The 25,315-nt window shown below is 41.7% G+C and overlaps 1 protein-coding gene across 13 annotated transcripts in view; it reads right to left on the bottom strand.

Moving 5' to 3' along the window:
* The window catches only part of LOC124551171 (YLP motif-containing protein 1-like), a 383,298-nt gene that overhangs the window by 150,482 nt on the left and 207,501 nt on the right, over positions 1 to 25,315 (bottom strand). For all 13 annotated transcript variants that reach the window (XR_006967786.1, XR_006967785.1, XR_006967783.1 and 10 more), the window contains exon 16: positions 16,671 to 16,772. Coding sequence is in view for 7 of the 13 variants with exons in the window: in XM_047126156.1 (XP_046982112.1) it covers positions 16,671 to 16,772 (102 nt within the window). In the remaining 6 variants the exon portion in view is untranslated. The remainder of the gene's footprint in view (positions 1 to 16,670; positions 16,773 to 25,315) is intronic.

Below are 25,315 nucleotides of genomic sequence, written 5' to 3'. Positions count from 1 at the left end.
GAAGATGTTCTGAATGAGAGTGTAGCGAAAATTTTTCTCCGTATGAAAATCTTTGCAGACGCCTCTTTAGTACATTACATTCTGCACAGAAATTAGAGTCATCTTAGATTTAAAAATCTAGTCAATTGCCGTGCTTCATTTCTGATTGTATCACTATTAGGCATAAGAATAATACGAATATAAACATGACATGATATGTATATTCTTCCGCGTTTGCTGTTGTCTCACTCTAGTTTCGTAGTTTATTAGGAAGACAGGATTTAAATGAGATAACAGGAAACACGTAGGAATACGTGGCAAAATGTTTACATTTGTATTATTCTTATGGTGAAAAGAATACTGCATGTGATTCACAATTCATAAAAGTTTCTATTAGCAACCATCTCTTGTCACAGGTAGGAAAAAATTCAGAACGTAGAGTAGGCCTTATTGACAAACATGCCAAACAGTCTTGCCAGTCGGATTTTCGTAGTACTTTGAAATGCTGCTACATTCGAAGATGAACAATACGGAATTTGTATTTACTTCGTTGGATAATGTATGAAAATGCAGTGGTCGAAACTCAGGCCGGAGAAAAAAGCTCGTCTTCCACCTGTTTTTTGACACAGAGGTTTTTATCTTTGTGCCTGCAAAGCATGCCTGTGCAGTGCTACATATATTTGACGGCAGAAGTTAGTAGTGGTGGCACCTACCAACATTTTTCAGAACTTCCGCTTACTTTGCACTCGATTCTAAGTCGCAGGCGGTTTTTTGGATTACAAAAACCGGAGAAAAAGTGCGGCTTAGATTCGAGTAAATACGGTAGTCAAATTTAGTTATATACAGGTCCTACAGATAAAAATAATATGCTTACGTACATATCACCTGTAACAGTAGTATCCCGATGTCTCAGGGACCCTATATCACTCCAACTGCACACACCCCTCACCATTACAGAGCCTGCAGCGCTTGAACAGTCTCCTGCTGACATGGAAGGTCCATGGATTCATGAGCTTGTCTCCATACCCGTACACATCCATTTGCTCAATACAATTTGAAATGAGACTCCTCTGACCAGGCAACATGTTTCCAGTCATAAGCAGTCCAATGTCAGTGTTGACGTGCCCAGGTGAGGCATAAAGCTTTGTGTCATACAGTCATCAAGGATACATGAGTGGGCCTTCAGCTACAAAAGCCCATATCCATGATGTTTCGTTGAATGGTTAGCACACTGACACTTGTTGCTGGCCCAGCACTGAGGTCTGCAGCAATTTACAAAAGGGTTGCACTTCTGTCATGCTGAACAATTCTCTTCAGTCGTCGTCGATCCTATTCTTCCAGCACCTTTTTCCAGCCACAGCGATGTCGGAGATTTGATGTTTTACCGGATTCCTGATATTCATGGTACACTCGTGAAATGGTCGTACGGCAAAATCCCCACTTCATCGCTACCTCAGGGGTGCTGTGTCCCATCGCTAGTGCACCGACTACAACACCATGTTCAAACTCACTTAAATCTTGCCAACCTGCCATTGTAGCACCAGTAACCAATCTAAGAACTGTGACAGACACTTCCTGTTTTATATAGGCGTTGCCGACCGCAGTGCCGTATTCTGCTAGTTTACATGTCTCTGTATTTGAATATGCATGACTATACCAGTTTCTTTGACATTTCAGTGCATTAGTATCATACTTCTTCATAAATATTTGATAAGTAGAAGCGCAAAATAGTAACAAACATTATAGAAATACAATGTAAAATACTGGCAACAAACATACTAAACTGGAAATCTATTGATCACTTTCAACAATGTCCTTATAAAACACTTCTGCTCCTTCTGGTACATTAAAATGTCGCATAAGTTTTAAGACATCCTTCTTCTTTTCATTACTGACCATATTGTTCTTTTGTAAGATGGTTACTTTCCTCACTACCTGGCAGCAACTTCTGGATTTCTGTATCTCAGTCTTTACAGGACTTCCATATCAGTGTCCGATAGTGACAACAGTGTCTTCTTCTTCGACTTTAAAAACCATCACTCACTATGCATTTATTTTGAAAGATATCTTAGATCGTAGGGCTTTTAGTGTACTGGTCTTCAGAGCCTTTGATTACCAATCTTTATTTAGTCCTTGATTATGCCATGTTGTTCCAGCTCTTTACAGTATTCAGTTGGTGAAAGTACAGTATTCAGTTGGTGAAAGAATATCTTCCTTTTTTTTTTTTTTGAGTAGTCTTTTTCCACTCTACAAACACATTATGAGGAGGCATAGAGTTGTGGCCACGAATAAGGGAATATAGTGTTAGCTTATTGAATTTTCTGCTCTCATTCATGAAGGCCATTAGTGTGCACACCATTACTGTATTTTTATTTTGATTGGTACAGGAGATAGAAAATATATGAACTTCATTTGGACCATTTTCTGGCTGGTGCACCCAAGGTTCCGAAAAAATCCAATCGAGCAGAGGTATGTCACTGCATCCTTTCAGTTCTCCTGCTTCAAGTCAAGTATAAAAAGCAATCTTTTTCTTTGTCTGTGCTTGGGAATGAACCATGATGCACAAGTTGTACAGCCAATCCTGTTTTGAATAGAATACTTCACCTACAGCTTTAGGTACTAGCTGGTTCTGTTGCATATTGAAACATATTAACCACATTTGGATTTTTCTCCTCTGTTATTGCCTAGAACTTCTTTGTACAAAGTATGTGTAACTCGTGGTTTGCTATTATTTGATTCTTCTTCTCCAGCTCTTCTTCCTTTTTTAATTTCAGTAGACCACTCTTGTATGTTGAGCATTGTATATGTATAGGGGAGTTTTAAATGACAAATTAACACATTAACTGCAACGATCCCCATTTGGGGACCGGATAGTTTTTGCCCCATCAGTTGGCAGCAGTGTCTTTGTTTTAATGCTGAATAGCTTATAACATTGGCAACAGTCTAACTGAAGTGAGTGACAGAGCAGAATCAAAATATTGAATTTGGTTTCTTGTGTAGAGTTGAATAAACCGTAAATTGGATGGTAAGTCTTGTAATATGAATATCATAGATTTTCAATTGTGTTATTTTTGCATTACCTTTATTATTCCGTCAAATAATGTGATAATATAGTAAATTTGTAGCTTACAGTAGCTCACAAATGTTTCTTTGTTCATTTATTATTAGTAAATATTGTTTACATGCTTTAAAAGGATACTTATTTGGGGATCGTGGCTGATACGAAGTACTTTCATACAATCGTGATCATTGTATGTTTTTTTTTTTTTTTTTTTTTAAAAAATATGGGAACCAGAAAGTCCCTCATACTAACTGAAGTAGAAGATATGATATATGATCCTATCTTTCTCACCAAAGATAATGATGATGGTGTGATAGATATTGTAGAACTTCCCCCCTGATAATGTGGATCGTGTTTCCAATGCTGAAGAATTCGATGACAACATTTTGGAAGACACTCTGGAAGTTCATTCAAGTGCAATTGCAGTTGCCAATACCGATACAGCACTTCTGGCAAAAAAAAAAAAAAAAATTTTTTTTACTTCATGGCCCAAACAGTCAAAGAAGTGTGACTTGAAAATGGTTAAAATAGTTTCCGATTGGCAAAAAGTTGAGCCTGATTATGAAAAGACATTTGGGCATAATGACGATATAAACAGAGCTATGGAACAAGTAACTTCTCTCAAAGTAAAATCAGCGATTGAAGTTTTCGAAATGCTATTTGACCAGGAAATCACGAATTTCACTGTCAAAGAAAGTGTCAGATACATTGCACAGAATTAACAGGCATGGGTTTACATTTTCGGCAGTGTCTTCGAAAATTTGTAGACTTTTTATGCCTTACAGGTTACCATTCTTTGCCTCAGGAGCAAATGTATTGGTGCGAAGATGAAGACTTCGACATTAGAAGTGTCAGAAAATGTTTCTCCAGAAACAGGTATTTAGAAATAAAGAAAAATTTACACTTCAACGACGATTCTTAACTGGCAGATGATAATTTGGCAACCACAGATTTCAAGATATGCCCTTCATTGACAAAATGAATCGTAGCTATATGGTGTTTTTTCAAAACATATATAACAATTTATTCGGGGTAAACCCATACGTTTTGAGTTCAAACAGTGGACTATGTGCTGCGCAGAAACAGGATACTGCTTCATACAGAATTGTACACTGGGAAAAGGAATGATGTCAATGAGGTGCAAAGTCTAGGTGCATCAGTTAAAATGAGCAAAATATCTGTGGTGAACAATCCCTCTAACCACATTTTCTGTTTTGATAATTTTTTCACTGGATTTGATCTAATGAAAACCTTAACAGATGAAATGTAGCGGCAACAGGAACAGTTCGATCAAACCGGATAAATAAATGCCCTCTCAAGTCAGATAATGAATTCAGAGAGGAACCTCATGGAGCTATGGATTACAGATTTGATGTCAAAAACAAAATATCCTGTGCTGCATTGAAAAATATTAAACGTGTATGAGTCTTGTCAAACCATCAAGGTATATATCCAGAGAAGAATGTAAGTAGACGGTCCAGATTGGAGAAAAAAAGATATGAAAATACCCCAGCCTCTCTGTATACATCTCTACAATAAATTCATGGGTGGAGTGGACAAACTTGACTGGTACATAAATAAATTTAGAATAAAAATATTTGGAAAGAAATGGTATTTTCCTGTATTCATAAACATCATTGATACTGCAGTAGGGAATGCTTATGTATTAAATTGTCATGCTAACAGCAATACACCCGTTTTAGAGTTTAGGAGGCAAATAACTAGAGGCTGCCTACAAACACAGACTATTTATAATCCTAAAAGTCTTGGTAGACCATCACTGCAGAAAAAGACCCAGAAACGTGTTCCAAAAACAGTGAGAAAAAATCCATTGGGACATAATCTAGAAAGAACCTGAGAAGGAAAACAAAGAAAATGTCTGATATGCAAGAGGAACATACGAAAACAATGAAGAACATGTAACGTAGGCTTACATGTGGAATGTCTGGAACATGAAATGTAATGTAATTTATGTCTGAATAATTAAAAATAAACAGAACTGTAAAATATTACACAAATAAAATTTGTTTCCATTATTCCTTTTATTTCATGACATATGCCACGATCCCCATTTGGGGCTTTCTGAAAAAAACTGCTACACTTTTGAAAAACAAATTCTGTACATAAAAGTGGTATGTCAGATTCAAATCTCTTACACAAATAAACAGAATTTCTCAGGAAATAAAAATAAAAAAAGGGCAGTTAAAGGTTTAAAGCAACTATTGAAAATATGTTTGTACTTAAATAAGAAGGAAGCAGGAAGGTCTAACAATTCCCCTTTTTTACAGAAATGTTTCCATATATTGACTGTATTCAGCTTGGATAGTAAACATTCTCTTTCAGAATTTGTCCTTGAATAGTGGCTCTCTCTACACCTGTATGTTTTGATACCTTTCTTCATGGCTTGTGCAACTTCCTTGTTCTTAGTAGTGCTGCGCTCTCCCCATCCATTTTCAGTCGATAACTTCTCCATTACATGAAACTGATTGACCAAATTTGAGTGGCTCTCTTTGGACATCCCTGATGTTGCTTAAAATAATGCGACATACACAAGTACTGTCTGGGCATCTTTATTCCTTATGCTGTACTTCTTTGAAACAGTATTCTCCTCTTTTGCTCCATCCTTGATGGTCCTGCATTTTGGTGATGTGATTACCATGTATTATAATAATAACTTGTCCTGGTCCATTTTGTTTAAGCTATTCACACGATGATCAACATTGTGATATCATCAAAAGCGAGATCAGCTGCTCTGCATTCCTTAACCCCCCTCCGCTGCCGTAAGAATTTTGGGTTCACTGGTAAGTGAACAGGCAATAGCTAGCATTTTATTGTTCTTTATAGACTTCTTGGACGCTTTCATCTCGACCTGGACTTTCAACCACTTGAGCAATCAGTTACACGTATACCATTTTCTGAATCACTTGTGTTAACCTCCATTTTATAGTTGAACAGCCTACTCTTTAAGTGCAAACTTGTCTCTGACAAAGCTGGCTAGAGCTCAGGCAAACAGTCTTTGTGTAAATCCCTAATTTATTTCTATTGCAACAATATGTGAAAAAGATAAGTTGCTACCCACCATATAGCAGACATGCTGAGTTGCAGATAGACACAACAAAAAGACTGTCAGAGAATGAGCTTTCGGACAACAAGGCCTTCGTCGGAGATAGAACATATATACATACACTCACTCATGCAAACGCAACTCACACACACTCATATTCTACCTCTGACGAAGGCCTTCTTGGCCAAAAGCTCGTTTCCTGACAATCTTTTTGTAGTGCTTATCTGCAACTCAGCATCTCCACTATATGGTGAGTACCAACTATCCTTTTCATAATATTGTTACATTCCATCCTGGATTTTCCATTGATTTATTTATTTCTATTGTTAGTTCTGGCAGCACGTCTTTGCCTACAGTTTATATTATCTCTCTCTCACTCTCTCACTCTCACTCTCTCTCTCTCTCTCTCTCTCTCTCTCTAAAACTCTCCCCCATTATCATTGACAATCACATCCCACATTGTTACTAATGTCCTAACTGTTTTTCTGCTTTACACACACAAAAAAGTTTGTGTTTATCAATTTCTGCTTTAACTGGCTGAGAGCAAATATAGAGTTTTGCAAAAACTTGTAGTTTATCCTGTAAGAACAACAAATATTGTTTCAACAGGTCACACATGGCAACAAGCTTTACTTATAACTACAAAAGTCTGAATTTTGAAAAACTGCGCATTTATCAACTTTTTGAAAAAAACAATGCTCCCCAATTCTTAGTTTGTTTACATACACAAGAAAGTTAATTTTATCAGAAATTACTTACGAAAGAAGGTGAGGAAATAACAATTACAAAATACATTGGAAATGAGGTAAATCAATCAAAGATATTCTAAAGCTGACAGGCTTTATTTAATGAATAATATCTTTGCACATTTACATGTTTTTAATCTGCTCTTTTAAGGATTTGTATATTAACCCTGCCCCGCCACAAAGTTGGTTATCTGTCATGATACTTTGGGGACGTGAAATATAAGATTATCCAATGGGACGGAATATTCAAAATTTGTGTTTACTTTTCACAATGGTACAGGACCTTCAGACATACAAAAATATTTTAATCTGTTGTATTTATTTAGTAAAGTTTTCCTTAAAATGAGTTTACAGACTACGTATTTCTTTACACCACCACCATCCAGGTTAGTACAATATTTAGTAGCTACTGCCTATTTTTGTCACTACCTCCTAGCTAGTTCTGTGTCCAGTAGCTTCTGCTATATTACATGTCAATGATTCTACACCTGCTCATTTTTAGGCAGGTGCACCAGAGTCTTTTAGCTGATTTGCAGTCTCTTACAATAAATCAAACTAGCTCATTAAACCTTTCCTTTCCTTTCCTTCATTGGCTGCATAGAAAATAACTATTTTTTTCTTGATTCCATTAAAAGATTTCCCTGATATTACTTTCCTAGTTCTCATCGTCGAAAATTTTTTAAGATGTCATGTCACTTATTAGAGTTTATTCCAAGGTCAGCTCGGGTTGAAAACAATATATATACATAACTGATGATTTTGTGGTTGTTCAAGTAATGTTGTTCAATAGTAGTATTTTGTAAGACAGTGAACACGGTTAATTTTTAAATAGACATCCCACTGTTAGCATCATCAACAGACATTATTCTGTGCCATGATGTGATACAGTGTGGTGTAAGAAATCTTGACAGGAATGCACTTTGAACTGATGTCACTGGAATGTGATGTCAATAGACTGACAGGAACAAAACATCATGGTTCAAAATAAAAATTCTGAGATCAGTAAAAAAGAACTGAGGCTTAAATATCCAGTTCTGTTTTAGACAATATGTGGGAAAACATGTACATTCAAATAGGGCTATGTATTTATATTAAAAAAGCTGACTTTGCTTTTGTGGGAAACACAAATTCACAGCTACATGATAAATTCTCAGGTACATGTTACACTGCAACGCACTCACAACTGCGCAATGGGAAACACACTTGGAGACTGAAAACCCACAGGCAATAATAAAGAATCTCAAAGTCCGCGAGCACACCAAACATAGCCTCGATGGAACAACAAGCATTACAACAATTCGATACACTTCTTCATTTATTCTTATGCAACCCCAGAACAGACTGTTTCACAAGCAGAATCTCATTCGCCCACGAACTGTTTCACACCCGCCACCCCCACCCCCACTTCCAAGGGTCTCTCAGAATTCTCAGTTTCTTTCTGAAACCAGTTGCCTGAGACTGCAGTCATGTGTGCGAGTTGTGTTTGCATGTGTGTGTGTGTGTGTGTGTGTGTGTGTGTGTGTGTGTGTGTGTGTGGTGCCTATCTGCAACTCAGCATCTCTGCTATATGGTGAGCAACTCCTTTCCTTCTCATAATATTGTATGTTTATTAAAATTGTTCTTAATCATTTCAAACATGTACACCACTTGTACAGAAACTGGACGAAACAATTCTGTATATATTGTTCTGTTACAGCCCACATGAGACCCTAGTCCACTAGCAGTTGTGAAGTTTCAGAAACAATAGACTATCACAGGGGTGGCCACAATGAGGCTCGCAAATCTCATGCAGGTCGTCAGATGAAGTATGTAAATAAGTAAATTACAAAAATAATAAAATTTTAAAAAGTAAAAAAAGAAAAATACTTATATAAAGCTGTGTCCATGCCGGACGCATTGCGCAAGAAATGCATGGTGCAGAACAGTGTTGAAAAGCACACAGCAGTGCAGGTTTGAGCAGACTGTTCATATACTGTGATTTAAACTAGTTGTCACTTGATGTTTAAGCTCCAAAGTTGCAGCACTGTCGCATCAGCTACAGTCTGCAAGCAGCTGCCACAGCGCACTGCTCCCCGCAATGATCGAAAATTGATTTACAGCCTCTATCTTCCACAAAAATCCCAAATGCACATGTGATGTAGATCTCTATAATTTCTCTCAGCATGTCAAAAACCTGTTCTTAATATTAGTTAGAGGAACAGTTACATAATTTTTTTTTTAAACAGATTGAATTTTCTCATTCACAGACAGCTTCAAACTGATCACATCATATCTCAAAAACTACTGCTTTCACAGCAACACTTTTTTGCCACTGACTACCAAAATACAGCGCTCGGCAACAAATCATTTAAAATTTCAGTACCGCACTGCGTTTGCAATATGTAGGCTTCTGAAAAATTGCAATTTTTTTTTTTTTTTTTTTTTTTTTTTTTTTTTTGCAACTGTATCAGTATGTAATGTGCAAAAAGTATGAAGTTTAAAGTCTCTGTCTCCTACAAAAGTAATGTAAAAGTTCTGAATATTATTGCTCCCGGTGGTCTCTCAAAACACCTCAAAAATCTTTTCTTAATTTTAATTAGGGCCAGTGTTATGTTTGTTATTGAAATAGGAGACATTTTTGTGTCAGGAAGAGTTTCTTTCTATCACTGTATATCTCGCAAAGTATTATACACATGAAATAATGTCTTGGCATCTACAAAAAACAACATTTATTTCAAATGCTGTCCAGCTTTCCATAAGGAGAAGATGGGAGGAGGCTTAACAGTATTCCTTAGTTTCTGAACAGGAAAGAGAAATTGATCGTAGTAGTGTCACAAACACATGATTTAATGGAAGTAAGATGTTCGTTAAAGTACACTACAAACTACATTCTAGGCAGGCAACAGGAAGTCATCACTTAATTCAGTGGAATTATCAATGTTGCTGCTTGCAGTGACAGATATTATCAAGTCTTCGAAGCACTGTTGTAACACACCATTATTCCATGCTTCCTGTACCACTCCTTTTACATGATCCACTGCTTTTGCCAGTCTTCTGTTATCACTTTTTCAGCTAAAGGATGTCCCATAAAGAACACAATTTTTAAACTGATCACATCTTCAGTTTGTTATGCTGCCAGACCTGAAATTTAAGCGACTGTCATCTGCTGATACTGCCATTACTGATTGTCATTCTCAATTGGCATTTGTGCATATTATTATCAGCTAAAATGGAGTGATACATGATGGCTCAAACACATCCAGATTTTGATACTGCATTTCATGTATGGTGAATGCTACGCATCGACTGTTTGAAGACTTAGTGCAATTTTTGGTACGTGAAATGTGCTCAGCGTGTCAACACTGCAGTGATATGTAAGCAAATTGGAAGATACAGGATCGACAGTTAATGTCCGATCCACCTGGACATCCTCGTTCTTGCCAATTGGTAGGGAATGTTGCTCTCGTCAGTGAGAATGTAGCTACGATTCCAATGAGTTGATTTGCCACTGTCCTCAACAATTAGCCGTTCCAAGAAGCAGTTTGCATTGAATTTTAACAAATGACCTGCATTTGCATCCTTTTACAATCCAACTAACATAAGAGCTGAAGTGAATGGATCACTTGAAGCGTCGAACATTTGACGACTGGGTATTCACAAAACAAGAATTCGATAGCGATTTTCATAAGAAAATAATCTTTAGTGATGAGGAACACTTCCAGCTTAATGGTTGTGTGAATAAACAAATTTGGTGGATCTGGAGCACAGAGTATCCTCGAATAGTCCTTGAGAAGATCTAGTGAAATATTTCAGTAAAATTTTCATTCACTGTTTTGATTTCGTTAAGTGTTCCAATGGCCGCTCGAATTTTTGGTTTTAGGTAAGAAATTGCATGAAGTTTTGGTGGTATTGGTATTAGTTGTGGTTTAGTAGTAGCAGTAGTAGTAGTAGTAGTAATGAAAGTTGTTGCTTTCTTAGTAGAGAGAGAATTTAGAGACCACTATTGTTAGTTCTTTAAATAGATGTACTCTTGTAATTGAACTTAGGTAAAAATCAAACAAAGGAAAATCCAGGATATTTTTGTTGTGGCTATCGCGACTCAGCATATCTGCTATATGAACTTAGGAACATACACGTTTAGCTTTTTCAGTAACTGTTAAAATTTTACCATGAGTGAGAAGTGTGGGCTTTGTCATAGGTTTGTCAGTGGGTGATGGTGTGGGATTTGTTCTAAGTATTTTCATTTGGGGGGGGGGGGGGGGGGAGATGCAGTGGGGAAGCCAGTGGACATTCTAGCGAGATCCTCTCCTGGCAATGCAGAATCTGTAGTAGAAATAAGTTTATAGTGGAGCAGGAGCATAAAGTCTGTGCCCTACGGGTGCAGATACAAGATGCAAAGGAGAAACTAGATAGTTTGAGGAGGGTTAAGGGTGGTGGGGAATGGGAACTGGCAGTTGGTAAGCAGGCAACTAGGAGGAGGAGATATTCAGATAGTTGTACTTCGTGAATGTGCAATAGATTAGACCAACTGTCAGCTGAGAGGAGAGGAGCCTCTTGTAGATGAAGGTGTAGGAAACATGCAGCAGTCCTCAGCAGTTCAGAATCCTAAGTCAGTTGAAAATTCTAACAGAAAGAAGAAGTTCGCACAGTAGAGGTTTGGGCCAGCAGCTGTAGGAAGTGTTGGGGAGTGAGTACCATATCACCAGCACTGTGAAGCCTAATGCAGGGTTGGCTCAGGTGACTTGACAGCATAGGGGAGTTAAGTAGAAATTTTATGAAAGTGGATCACAGAGTGATGGTGGGAAGAGCAAGGAATAGTCTTGATAGGTATAGGTAATGTTAAGTAGGTGACATGGTAAGAATAGCTACTCAAACTGGTGGCACTATTGTGCACCTCATGCAACTGTTTCAGTATGATGATCGGCCTCATCTTAATGCTGATGTTGTTAGGATATTAATGTAGGGCTGGAGAAGGCACTGATGGCAGAGGGCATGGTTCACATTGCAGTGGTGCCAGATGAGTATCACTAGATCAGATTTCACTAGGCATGGGCTGCACCTCAATAGGTATAAGAAGGGGAGGGTGGAAAAGCATATAGGTGACAGTGTAGTGGATGGTGGGGGATCACTCATGAAAAAAATTCTGTAATAGTTGGTGTTAGAGCTGCACCTTTTGTAGGCTGAAGTCAGCTGATAAGTATACCTGCTTAAAGGAAGTCCCTCCAACAAAGGAATAATCTTCAGAGGAGGTCAGGTATATCCAAATAGAGAAGGAATTAGCACATTTCATCAAAATATATAAGAGGTATTAGAGATAAAGTTAGTGGACTGCTTATAGATGTTGACTCTGACATTATTGGTATAACAGAGCACCACTTAAATAATTTGACAATTCAGAGGCTTCCTTTACTGGGATACAGATTAGCTGGCTGTTTCTCACGGACTTCTTTGTGGAGTGGGGGAGCGTCCACGTATGTAAAAAATCAGTATTCCATTTGAGTCCGTAGATGTGTCACGGCACTGAACTGAACAGGTATTTGAATGTTGTACAGAGGCAGTTGAATTTAGTGAAACTAAACTCCTACTTCTTGTTGTTTATAAGTCCCCTACGGGCCATCTAGAGGGGGCCTTCCTAGCCTCTCAGAATGCCAAACCCCTTGTCTGGTTCAGGTTCACTGATGATATCTTCATGATCTGGACTCAGGTCCAAGACTCCCTATCTTCATTCCTTCACAACCTCAAAAACTTCTCTCCCATCTGCTTCACCCGGTTCTCCTCAACCCACCGTGCCACCTTCCTAGGCACTGACCTTCTCCTCTCTGATGGCTCCACCTGCACCTCTGTCCACATTAAACCCACCGACCAACCAACCAGCAACAGCATCTGTATTTTGACAACTCTCATTCCTTTCACACCAAAAAATCCCTCCCATACAGTCTGGCCACTAACGGATAGCATCTGCAGTGATGAAAACTCCCTTGCTCAGTATCCTGAGGTATCACCAAGGCCTTCACAGACCAGCACTATCCCCTGAAACGAGTCAGCAAGCAGGTTTCCTATGCCATTTTCCTTGACAACCCCAAACCTCCCACCACCCCCAAGAACTGGCCACAAAGGAGTGTCTCCTTTGTCAGGCTGGAACAACTGAACCACACTCTTCAGCAGTGCTTTGATTATTATCTATCATCATGCCCCAAAATTGTAATGCAACTGACCAATAAAGCCCATTTTTATTAGATATTATACACTAATTAAAGTTGTTTTCGAAATTACAACTTTTATTATTTCTAAAAGTTTTACTTGCATTATTTATAAGCACAATTTTGTCACTCATATTATTATTATTATTATTGTCAGTGAATTATTCTTTATGCTATTTGATATTTTATGTATCCTAAAAATACAGTATGAATGATCAGTACAGAAATCATTAAGTTCTTTGTCGATATGACTGTGATCTTTGGTCAGCAACGTGATTTTGGTCACTTGTGTTTTAGCTGCGGTCGAGAGGTGTTGTTTTTATGTGTGTTTCTTGATAAATGTGAGGTGTCCATAATGCATGTGCTACTTTATTTTTGTAATTCGAGATTGTGAAATTCACTAAATTACTTTTGAGTTGAAAGTTCTGACAGTAAATATGTGTTTTTTTCTAAACAAAAAATTGTGGAATCCTGCTTCATGATTTCATTAGTCTGGTAGTAGTCAAAACCCGCACCTTTTTCATCCAGAGCAGCAAAGGAATCAGTCATTGCCAAGACAATGAAACCACACATACAATGGATATTCAGCAGCATCAAGATAAGTGACATTATGATCATCTCTAAAAATTACTTTACATCAATCAGCCACACTGTAACAGTGTCTTTATGGAAATAACTCTGCATCATAGTGGAGAGGGTCCTTGAGAAAAGGAGGGACATCCTACCCGATGAAGGATCAGTCCCCTCCCCCCAAGCATGCTCCATCGCCCACCCAACCTCCACAACATCCCTACACCACTCTCAATCCCAACCCGTTGCCACAAGGACAGTATCCCTGTGGGAAACCCCAAGTGATAGACGTGCCCAATCCACCCACTCAGCACTTCCTACTCCAGTCCTGTCACAGGTTTATCCTACTTCACAAGGGCCCAGGCCACCTGTCAAAGCAGCCATGCCATTTACCAGCCCTGCTGCAACCACAGCACAGCTTTTTATGTCAGTATGACTACAAACTAGTTGTCCACCAGGATGAATGGCCACTGCCAAATCATGACCAAGAGCAAAGTAGACCACCCTGTGGCACAACATACAGCTGAACATTGAACATAACAAGCTGCTTGATTTCAATGGCTGCTTCACTACTCGAACCACCTGGATCCCTCCCCTCCATCACCAGCTTTTTTGAAACGTGCAGATGGGAGTTATCCTTACAACACATTATCTGCTCCTATAATTATACTGTCCTCAACCTGCAGTAACATTGTGTCCCCACACCCTCAACCTAACAGTTTCTACCTCATCTGTGCTCTCAACTCCTCCCCATTCTTGTTTCTCAGCCTCTTTGTTTGCTGCCCTCTGCTTCTGCCCCTGCCCCCACTTTTCTCCGCTCCTATCCTTTTCGTTCCCATTTTACCTATCTCCCTGCCTCACAACCTACTGACGCTGAATCTGTTGGCCTTCTAGTCTCTGCACATTCCGCTAGACAGTGTTCCTCTGCCCTTCTCTCCCCCCCCCCCCCCCCCCTACCCCCCACACCCGTAAAGTACTATCCCTTCCCCACCCCTTCCAGACTACTGCTGCCATCTCACACGATAATTTCTTTCTGGCCCCAGCTGCCAGAGTTGGCAGTCAAGTCTGCATGAGGTGTGCTTGCTTGTGTGCATGAAAGGCATGTCTCTCTCTGATTCTCTTTTGCTGAGGAAGGCTGTGGCCAAGTGCTTTGTGTACGTGTTTTTTAGCTGTGTCTGTCTGCAACTTAGTGTCTCTTCTTTATGGTAAGCAGCAATCTACCTTCTCCTACATTGTCAACAATACACTGGGATATTTATAGTTTTGTTAGTGGTGAGTATGACAAGACATTCTGTGAAACATTACTAAACGCCATCCCTGAAAACTACCCTAGAATGTATAGTTCAGAAAAAAACATTTATATATTCATCAAACTAGAAAGAAAAACAATAATGTCTACCTCAACGAGGAACTTAAAACTTTCAGCTTAGAACAGGAGCATGTAGAGGAAAATGGCTCACATTTAAAAGAATATTGATAATGCACTGGACAGATATGCAACATGTAGGACAGTTCATAATGGAAGGGAACCTCCATGGTATACAGTCACTGTAAATAAGCTTCTAAAGAAAAGAGATTACTGCATAACAGATGTAAAACAAAGCGTAAGGCTGTAGATAGAGTGATGCTGAATGAAATGCATTTGGCTGTCAAGAGAGCAATGTGTGATGCCTTTAATGCACCGTAGCAGAACATTGTCACTTGATCTTTCACAGGGACCAAAGAAATCCTGATCATATGTAAAAGCTGTTAGTGGCACCAAAGTTAGTGTCCAGTCCCTAGTGAATGAGACAAGAACTGAAACTGAGGGTAGCAAAGCAAAAGTTGAAATGCTTAATTCTGTTTTAAAATGTGCTTTTACACAGCAAAACACAGGAGCATTGCCCCCAATTTAATTCTCTTACCACTGAAAAGATGACTGAAATAGATATCAGTGAAAGTGGCATCGAGAAACAGATCAAATCATTAAAATTAAAGAAAGCCCCATGGCCTGATGGAATCACTATCAGATTCTATACCCAATTCACATCTGAGATATCTCCTCTGTTACTCTAAGCTCTTGAACAAAAAAATTGTGCCCAGCAGTTAGAAGAAAGCACAGGTCACACCTGTCTACAAGAAAGGTAGCACAAGTAACTCACAAACTTCCATCCAATACCCTTGATGTGCATTTGTTGTAGCATCTTAGAACGTATTCTGAGCTCGAATCTGATTTTTTATTGTAACCTGTTCCAATTTCACATAATGGGTTGCATAATTTCAAGACATCACAGTAAATCTGACAATTCCAAAACGATAGGCAGTTCATCACAAGGCTGACAAATGAGGCTATGAGACATGCAAAAATCAACCCTTTTTTCTTTAACAACACGTGAGAAAGCTTGGGGAGCAGCCAGCATGCGCACACTACCATTCTTGCACTGTGGCGAGTCTGCCACCGCCATGCCGAAGCACATGAAGGATATTTTGACAGACCAAGCGTGCAGCTCAGCGGAGGATAGCACTCTGTGAAGGTCAACCATTCGGAACACAGGGATAGACTCATCCAGCACTTAGAACGAGAATGCATTTCTGTATAAGAGCCAAGTTACCTTGTGCAAGCTCTTCAACTGCTGCTGCAGTAGTACTGCACATAAAATAATGGTGCACCAACGATGTGGCTGCCTTCACGTTCAGTCAAACACCAGTGTCGATTACTTTGCCATTCTGAGCCAGGCATATGTGGAAACACATCTCCTGCCATTCAGTCCTCTAAGAAATCATCAATTACACAGAACTTTATAATACCCACACTAATGTCACTGCTACTGACAACTTTACTCAATTTTACGATCACTGCAAACATTACAGGTACCTCAGTGGATGGTAAATGTCTTAAACGTCCATTATTTTGGTTCACACACAAGGTCTACTCTCAATATTTTAGCCTTTCACAGACTAGCTAGGAGTAACACCTATTTTACAATCTTTTAATTTATCACAACAGATACAGCAATTATCCAAGTATGGGTCCACAGCATCTAGTCCATACTACCCATCAGCTCACTTATAAAGAAATACCTTTCACTAACCTGTCATTGTCGAAAGAGTTCAGTGGCATTCTGTCTCGACTGTCATATCCACGACTGCCTCCCTTTGGTCCCCAACGATCACTGCTATTACTGAATCTGTTTCTGTGGAGACATTGTATTTGCTAATTTACAAATGAATGTGCAACACATATTGGGCCTCATCTTATTACAATGGGGCCCACGATCAACTAGAAACTTAAAAATAATAAATGTAAAATTATGACACTACAGAAAAACTAAATAATAAATTAGGAAAAAGTAGTCATAAGCCAAATGTGAAGCAGAGAAAGCTAAGAGTGTCTTAAGTGCTAGATATTAAAGTTAGACAAAAAATAAAAGTGCAAAACTAAACTACAAGAAGCATGTGAAACAACAGAAAACAAATGGCAATTGTGATACAGAGTTACCACTGTCTCATGTGCAGAGGACCCCTTTGATCACTGAAAATGAAAACAGAGCTAATTCCCCTAAGTGTCTCTACCAGTGTTGAGAACTTAAGACATTAGGCTCAATATAAGAGTTTTAAAATAAAATGGGCCAGATACAGAGTTCAATTTAAATTGAATGTTATTCAAATTATTCATAAAAGCAGCTTGAGATATATACAGAAAAAAAAGTTTATCGCAATCTTCATAACACAAAAGGCAAAGAAATTAATATTTTGGGGTGATGCCTGTAAAAATACAGATGCAATTAGCCTGCCTGGAAGTTCAATGCCTGTAATTTGATGGGCATACTTTCTCGATGTTCCCTATTGTTCCTCTGTGCCTGAGATTGTACAGACATGCAGAACAGTGTGTGTGTAGTAGTAGTAGTAGTAGAGGTGATTGTGGGCGCACGACAGCAAGGTCTTCAGCGCCCGTGCAGCATCATAGTGAGACGGGTGTCAAGAAAAAAGAAAACCTCAGAACAGGGACATAAAACGGAACAGAGAACACGGGGAACAATCATCGAAAAAATGGGCTCACCCACACTGAAGTGTGGGATGATGCAGGGCGTCAGCAGTAAAACGTGGACAATACAGGAAGAAAATGGTAGAGAGAGCTAAAACATTGGAGCAGATGGAAGTGGCTGGCTGACCACAAGGAAAAAAGGGAGGAGTCAGCCACTCTGCAACACACTAAAACCTCCAGCCTAAAAGTTTAGGCCAGAGTCCAGACACATCACAAAACTTAAAAACCCTTGCCACACACGTCTCATCGTCAGCTAAAATACAAGGGAGATCCCCAACAACCTGTGCTTCTGCCCTTGCATCACGGTATAAAATACAGTCGATTAAAATGTGCCGGACAGAGATGTGCACACCACAAGTGGCACAAAACGGAGGATCCTCCCGCCGTAATAAATAGCTATGCGTCACAGGACAGTGCCCAATCCGCAGACGTGTGAGGGCCACCTCTTCCCGCCTGAGCAACCGACAGGAGGAACGCCACGGCCGAGTGGTTGACTTTACCGACCGCAGTTTATTGGCCGACACCGCCAGCCATTCGGCCTCCCACAACTCCATGCACTTCCTATGGAGTGCAGCGATGACTGACGGCAAGGGGATAGGACACTGGACCACATCCTGCTCTCTGCAGGCCTCCTTGGCAGCCCGATCAGCCTGTTCATTGCCCCATATGCCGACATGACCAGGCACCCAGCAGAAGGATACCTCTTTACCCCGCTGTTGGAGCAAGTACAGTTGGTCATGTATCAACTGGACCATCTCTTCAGTCGGGTATAGGCTCTGCAGCGATTGTAAGGCACTAAGAGAATCGGAGCAGAGAAGAAATCGATCGCCCCGAACACGATGCATCTGCTCCAGTGCCTTCAGGATCGCGTGGAGCTCCGCTGCGAAAACGGTATATTCAGCAGGGAGGCGAATCCGGGTGACACGATCAGGGAACACCACAGAACAGCCTAGGGAAGTCTCCTGTTTCGAGCCATCAGTATAAACGACAGTGAAACCGTGATGCACGTCTAAAATGTTAAAAAACAGAGATTGGAACGTAAAATCTGGTGTGCCATCTTTCTTAAAACGAGTCAAATCTAAAATAAATTTGGGACGCCGGAGGAGCCAAGGTGGAGATCTGCTCCAACCGCGACGTAAAACACGAAGACCAGCCACAGACATCGCAGCGAGGCAATCCTGTGCGCGAATCCCATAGGGCTGCGTCGCACGTTGCCGGTTATGAAATAACCGTGCCAGAGGAGGCTTAGCAACGGTATGGTATGCAGGTGTGTACGGTGTGGACAAAGTTTTATACGCCTGGCGTACCGTAAGTAGCCGTCGTCGCATATGAAGTGGCGGTTCACCAGCCTCTGCACAGAGGCTTGGTATGGGGCTAGTTCGGAATGCCCCAGTGGCCAACCGCAGCCCTTCATGGTGGACAACGTCCAAAATCTTTAAGTACGAAGGCCTCGCAGACCCATACACCGTGCACCCATAATCGAGCCGAGATCGCACAAACGCCCTGTAAAACTGGAGCAGACAAGTCCTGTCAGCTCCCCATGTACTGTGGCTAAGACATTTTAAAATGCTTAAAGCCTGAAGCGACCGTCGTTTCAGGTCTTTAAGATGAGGTAACCACGTGAGCCTCGAGTCAAAAATGAGACCCAGAAATCTCACCGTGTCTTTAAAAGAAAGAATAGTGTCCCTCAAGCGCAACTCAGGAAAGGGTAAAATCGAACGAGAACGGTTAAAAAGAACACATACAGACTTCTCGGTGGAAAACTTAAATCCACTCTTCAGCGCCCAGTCATCCAAACGCCTAATCGTAAGTTGCAACTGACGAGTTGTCGTTGCAAGGCTTGAAGAAGAGCAGAACAAAGAGAAATCATCCACAAACAAAGAACACTGGACAGGACTTTTCACCATGGACGTAATGCTATTAATAGCGATGGCAAACAGAGTCACACTTAAAACGCTACCCTGAGGGACACCGTTCTCCTGCTCAAAGCGATCAGACAGGACGTCACCAACTCGGTATCTAAAATATCGTGGCGAGAGGAAAGACTGAATAAAAAGAGGAAGACAACCACGAAAACCCCATTCGTGAAGCTGCTCCAGGATGAGACGCCGCCAAGTGGTATCGTAGGCCTTCTCGATGTCGAAAAATACACCTATAAGGTGATGACGGCGTAGGAAAGCTTGTTGGATAGCCGCCTCCAGGAGGGCAAGGTTATCGAAGGTGGAACGAAACCTCCTGAACCCACACTGAAAGCGACTAAGTAGTTGCCGGGATTCTAACATCCAGACAAGGCGGCGGTTGACCATCCGCTCCAAGGTCTTCCCTATGCAACTAGTGAGGGCAATACTACGGTAGCTACTTGGGCTCGAGCGGTCTTTCCCAGGTTTTGAAAAAGGGATTAAAACTGCCTCACGCCACGCGTCAGGAAAGTGACCCGACGCCCAAATGGCATTAAAAAGTGCGAGGAGGATTTCTTTGTTGCGCATTGTGAGGTGCCATAGCATACTGTAATGGATCCTGTCGTGACCAGGGGAAGTGTCACGAGCTCCAGACAATGCAGAATCCAGCTCCCACATAGAAAAAGGGCAGTTGTAAACTTCACGAGAGGTGGGCTGGAAGTTCAGACTACACCTCTCAGCAACCGCTCGATGGCGCTGGAAACCTGGATCCTGACTGGTTGTGGCAGTAACTGTCGCAAAATATGCTGCCATAGTCTGGGCAATGTCTCGCGGATCTGTGTGGAGAGTGCCGTTATTCATTACAGCAGCTATGGGGCACCTCCCTCCTCTGCCAGAAATTCTCCTAATGGTCTCCCACACAATGGAACTTTTGGTGGAACGATTAATGGTGTTCAGGAACTTTTGCCACGACCTCTTCTTGCTCTCACGAATAATGCGGCGACATCTCGCCCTCGCCACCCAAAAGGCTGCAAGATTCTCAGCAGTCGGCCGACACTTGAACCGCCGCAGAGCCGCACGCCTGGTCCTGATTGCAGAGCGGCATTCGTCACTCCACCAAGGCACAGGTGGCCTTTTCCGGTGACCTGTGGACTGTGGAATGGATGCCGCAGCGGCATGGAGGACCGTTTTGGTAATATGATCCACCCACACCTCAACATTCGCACAGTGTTCGAATTGGGCCAACTGGCTATAAAGTGTCCAGTCAGCTCCACGGAGCACCCATCGTGGTGGTCTCCTGTCGGGGCCCACGCCATCTGGCAGGTGAATCCAGATTGGGAAATGATCACTGCCGTGCAAGTCAGCGACCACTTCCCAGTGAGCACTAGCGGCAAGAGCTGGAGAGCAAAGCGAGAGATCAATGGCAGAGAACGACCCAGTCGCCGTGCAGAAATGAGTACTCTGTCCTCCATTGAGCAAGTAGGCACAGGATGACAGGAGAAGCCTCTCAATTGCTCTACCCCTGGGGCAGGTAATTGCAGAGCCCCAAAGCACATTGTGGGCATTAAAATCACCACAAATAATGAATGGCTGGGGGAGCTGTGTAAGAAGGTCGGTGAGGGCCGCTTCATCAATAGCATCATGTGGGGGCAAGTAAAGTGAACATACAGTCAATGGATGACGCACGTGCACGGACACAGCGACGGCCTGTAGAGTCGTCGTAAGTGAGAGAGGCGAGGAATGGTAGTCCGTCCTGACGAAAATACCTACGCCTCCTCTAGCTCTCTCTCCACGCAGGTCGTCCTTTTTGTGGAGTGTATAGCCTCGTATCTCAGGGGAGTATGATGGATGGAAATACGTCTCCTGGAGACAGAGACACAATGGTCGACCCTGAGAAAGTAGACGAAGTTCCTCCACATGCGTCCTGAACCCTTGCAAGTTCCACTGGAGTATGGGCGCCATCTATGTTGGGGGTAGCACCTTCATCCTGTCTCTCCGACGGGGCGGGGAGACCGCAGCAGGTGGAGGGGCAGGCGTGGGACGAGATGATTGCCCCACACATACATCGTACTCCATCAACTCTGGGGAAGAGTCAGATGAAGCCTCGCGTAAAACAACATCCGCATGGTCAGATGGTTTACCACGGGATTTGACCCGCTGTTGCTGCTGCACAGTAGCTTTCTGTGGCTTGGTGGACTTTGGGGGAGCGGATGTGGGAGTGGTAAGTGGCGCACTGGGCTTGGGGACAACCTCAGCTGTTGGAGGCGCGAGGGGCTGGACCAAGTCCGCCACTGTACCTTTGTCTGCCGTTCGAGTAGGGGCTACTGGCTCTGGAACACTGGCTGCGTTGCAAGTGCACTGGCAGCTACAGGTGTTAGTGCCAACACTCACCACCTCAGTCTGCGTTGAGGCATCGACCTTTGGAGTAGGCTTCTGTACCAGGGATGCAAAAGATGTAGCAAATGTGGGAGGTTGCATCGACTTATAAATCTTCTTGGCCTCACCATAGGGGATACGCTTGGTTGTTTTGATTTCCTGGACCTTGCGTTCCTCTAAAAATATGCGGCAGTCCCTACTCCAAACAGGGTGGTTCCCAGAGCAATTAATACATTTAGCCGGAGACGAGCAACCAACTCCTTCATGAGCAGCCTGACCACAGTTTCCACAAGTCGCTTCGCCTTTACAGCCTAAGGTGGTATGCCCAAAACGCTGGCATTTGAAACAGCGCATTGGGGCCGGGAAATAAGGCCTCACACTAAGGCGAAGGAAGCCAGCTTTAACATGTTCAGGAAGTGTTGTGCTACTGAAGGTCAGAATAAAGGAGTCGGATTTGACAAGAGTGCCATCAACCCTCTTCATGATGTGTTGGACATCAACGATACCTTCCGGAGCCCACTCACGTTGCAGTTCTTCCTTGGGAATATCAGCTAGATCCCGGCATGTCACAACACCTTTGCTATAGTTCAAGGTGCTGTGCAGTTCGGTGTCTATGGCATACTCTCCAAGGCATTTAGCAGATTGGAGGTTAGTTGCTTGCTGGGAAGTGGAAGTTTCCACTAGCAAGGTCCCATTACGTAAGCGCTTCACCGATTTTAAGGAGCCACAGATTCCCTCCAATCCCTTTTGTATATAGAAGGGCGAAACCTTCTCGAAACTACCCTCCTTCCGTTTCACAATGAGAAACACATTCGGATTACCAGAACGCATTCTGTTACCTAAGACTGGACTTTTTAAAGAAGCGCCGGAGTCAGGGGGACTGACTGCACGGGCCCTCTTAAGAGACTGGGTGTTAGAACCTTCCAGCGGCCCACCCTTTCCGCTGGGAGGAGGAAAAGAGAATTTCGAAGGATCCATCTCGGTCCCACGAGCAGCTAGGGAACTAGAAGTCCACCTAGACAGAGCCCCGCGTGCCTAGGTAAGCCTTATACAACTGAGGTGCGGCAGGTTCCCCAGAGGTTGCCCGCTACCGACTGTTCCACCTCAACAGCCATGCATCTCATCAGCGCGCAGCACACCTTGAGATTGAGGGGTTTTTTATAGAGGTTTATTCCATCCTCGCGATCCGGGCGGTCAAGCCAAGATCCCCATTCCCTGAGACACACAACATTCCACCGCCGCGCCGCACGGTGGTCGTTGAAGTATGCTTAGAGGTTACGGTGACAGGGGACTGGCGGCGCTTACCAGTCCCCAGCTCAGGAACCCCGGGGTCGCCAAGCCCGTACCCAGCAAACGAATGCTGAGCCCCTGGGGGCAGTGTGTGTGTGTGCGCATGTGTTTTTAATGGGTTTCTACCATGCGCGCTCGCAGTTGTGTCAAAGTAGCAAGACACATTTTGAGCAATGACAAAATTACTTGGAGTTATCTCAAGATTTTAACTACAATGATACTTATTACTTGGAACATGATGTTGCAAATGATGCTCAAGATGACATAGAGTATTTTCAAGAAGAATTTCCAAGAGTTTATCTAAATAATGTTGGAAAATGAATAGTAGTTGTTTTAATCCCTATTTCAGTTGAAAGCACTTTAGTTTGTAATTCCAAGGCAATTTTATTTTCGAATATGACTTTTTATGGTAGAATCAGAACTGGACTTGCTTCGCAGGCAAGTCATTATTCCCCTGGAGATGAACAATGGAAGAGTGCAGAATACCAATAATGAGGACAAGCTGTGAGGAAAGCTGGGCGACCACTCATCAAGTGACACATCCTGATGTGCTTTCGTAACAATACAGATGGTGCAGTCTAAATTGAAATAAAAATAGTGCGCTTCCATATTTTTGACTAAACATCCTAACAAATTCTGTGATGAAAAACTTAGGAAATAATTGATCTGTATGCCCCACAGACCATAAGGGTCCTACAGATCAATCACTGAAATGAGAGTTGGTTGGTTGATTGGATTGGTCCAGATTTTATCATATGGCACAAATTGTGCAACTCCTATTGGACAGGTATGCAGGATGGAACAATGCCAATATTATAAAAAAGAACAGATTGCTACTCAGCATATAGTGAAGACATTTAGTCACACACATGCACAACAAAACGACTACTAAACACATAAGCTTCTGGTCTGAAGGTCTTCTTCCAAAATAGACAACATAAAACACACACACACACACACACACACACACACACACACATATTCATGCAAACGCATGTCTGGTCTGGCTCCGGCAGCCAGACAGTGGTCATGCGTGTGTGAGCTATGTTTGTGTGAATGTGTGTGTCTATTTCAAAAGAAGGCGTTCTGGCTGAAAGCTTACATATTTAGTAGTCTTTTTGTTGTGCTTCTCTGTGACTCAACATCTCCACTATATAGTGAGTAGCAATCTATCCTTATCATAATACTATCAATCTTAAAATTCAATTTTTAAGTAACTTTTTTGTTATATATTCAGAAATGTTAAGAGTGCTTGTGATGGAGGACTGGAATTTATAGTAGGAAAAGGCAGAGAAGGAAAAATAGTAGGTGAATATGGACAGGGGGAAAGAAAAGAAAGAGGAAGCCACCTGGTAGAGTTTTGCCCAAAGCATAATTTAATCATCACTAACACATGGTTCAAGAATCATAAAAGAAAGTCGTACACATGGAAGAGACCTGGAGATGCCAGAAAGTTTCAGATTGAATCTGTGATGGTTGTACAGAGATTTAGGAACCATATATTAATTTGTAACGCATTTCCAGGGGCAGATGGGGACTCTGACCACAATTCCATGGTTATGAACTGTAGATTAAAACTGAAGAAATTGGAAAAAGGTAAGAACTTATGGAGGTGGGACCTGGATAAGTTGAAACAACTGGAGGTGTTGAGAGTTTCACAGGAAGCATTAGGTAACGATTGACTAGAACAAGAGAAAGGAATATAGCAGAAGACAAATCGGTAACTTTGAGAGATGAAATAGTGGTGGCAGCAGAGGATCAAATAGGTAAAAGGACAAGGCCTACTAGGAATCCGTGCATAACACAAGAGATACTGAATTGAACTGATGTAAGGAGAAAATTCAAATGGCTAAACAGTTAGATTGACAGCAAGTGCAAAATGGCTACATAGGAACGGCTAGATGACAAATTTAAGGCTTTACAAGCATATTTCACTAGGCGAAAGATGGATACTGCCTACAGAAGCAGCTGTATGAATATCAAGAGCGCAGATGGAAAACCAGTCCTAAGCAAAGAAGAGAAAGCTGAAAGGTGGAAAGAGTATATAAAGGGTCTTTACACGGGAGATGAACTTCAACGTAAAATTATAGAAAGGGATGCAGACATAGATGAAGATGGAGAGGTACAA

This window comes from Schistocerca americana, chromosome 9 (genome assembly GCF_021461395.2).
Source record: "Schistocerca americana isolate TAMUIC-IGC-003095 chromosome 9, iqSchAmer2.1, whole genome shotgun sequence".
In the NCBI taxonomy this organism is placed as follows: domain Eukaryota; kingdom Metazoa; phylum Arthropoda; class Insecta; order Orthoptera; family Acrididae; genus Schistocerca; species Schistocerca americana.
The sequence above is the reverse complement of the archived record's forward strand: the minus strand, read 5'-3'. Positions and strand labels throughout refer to the sequence as shown.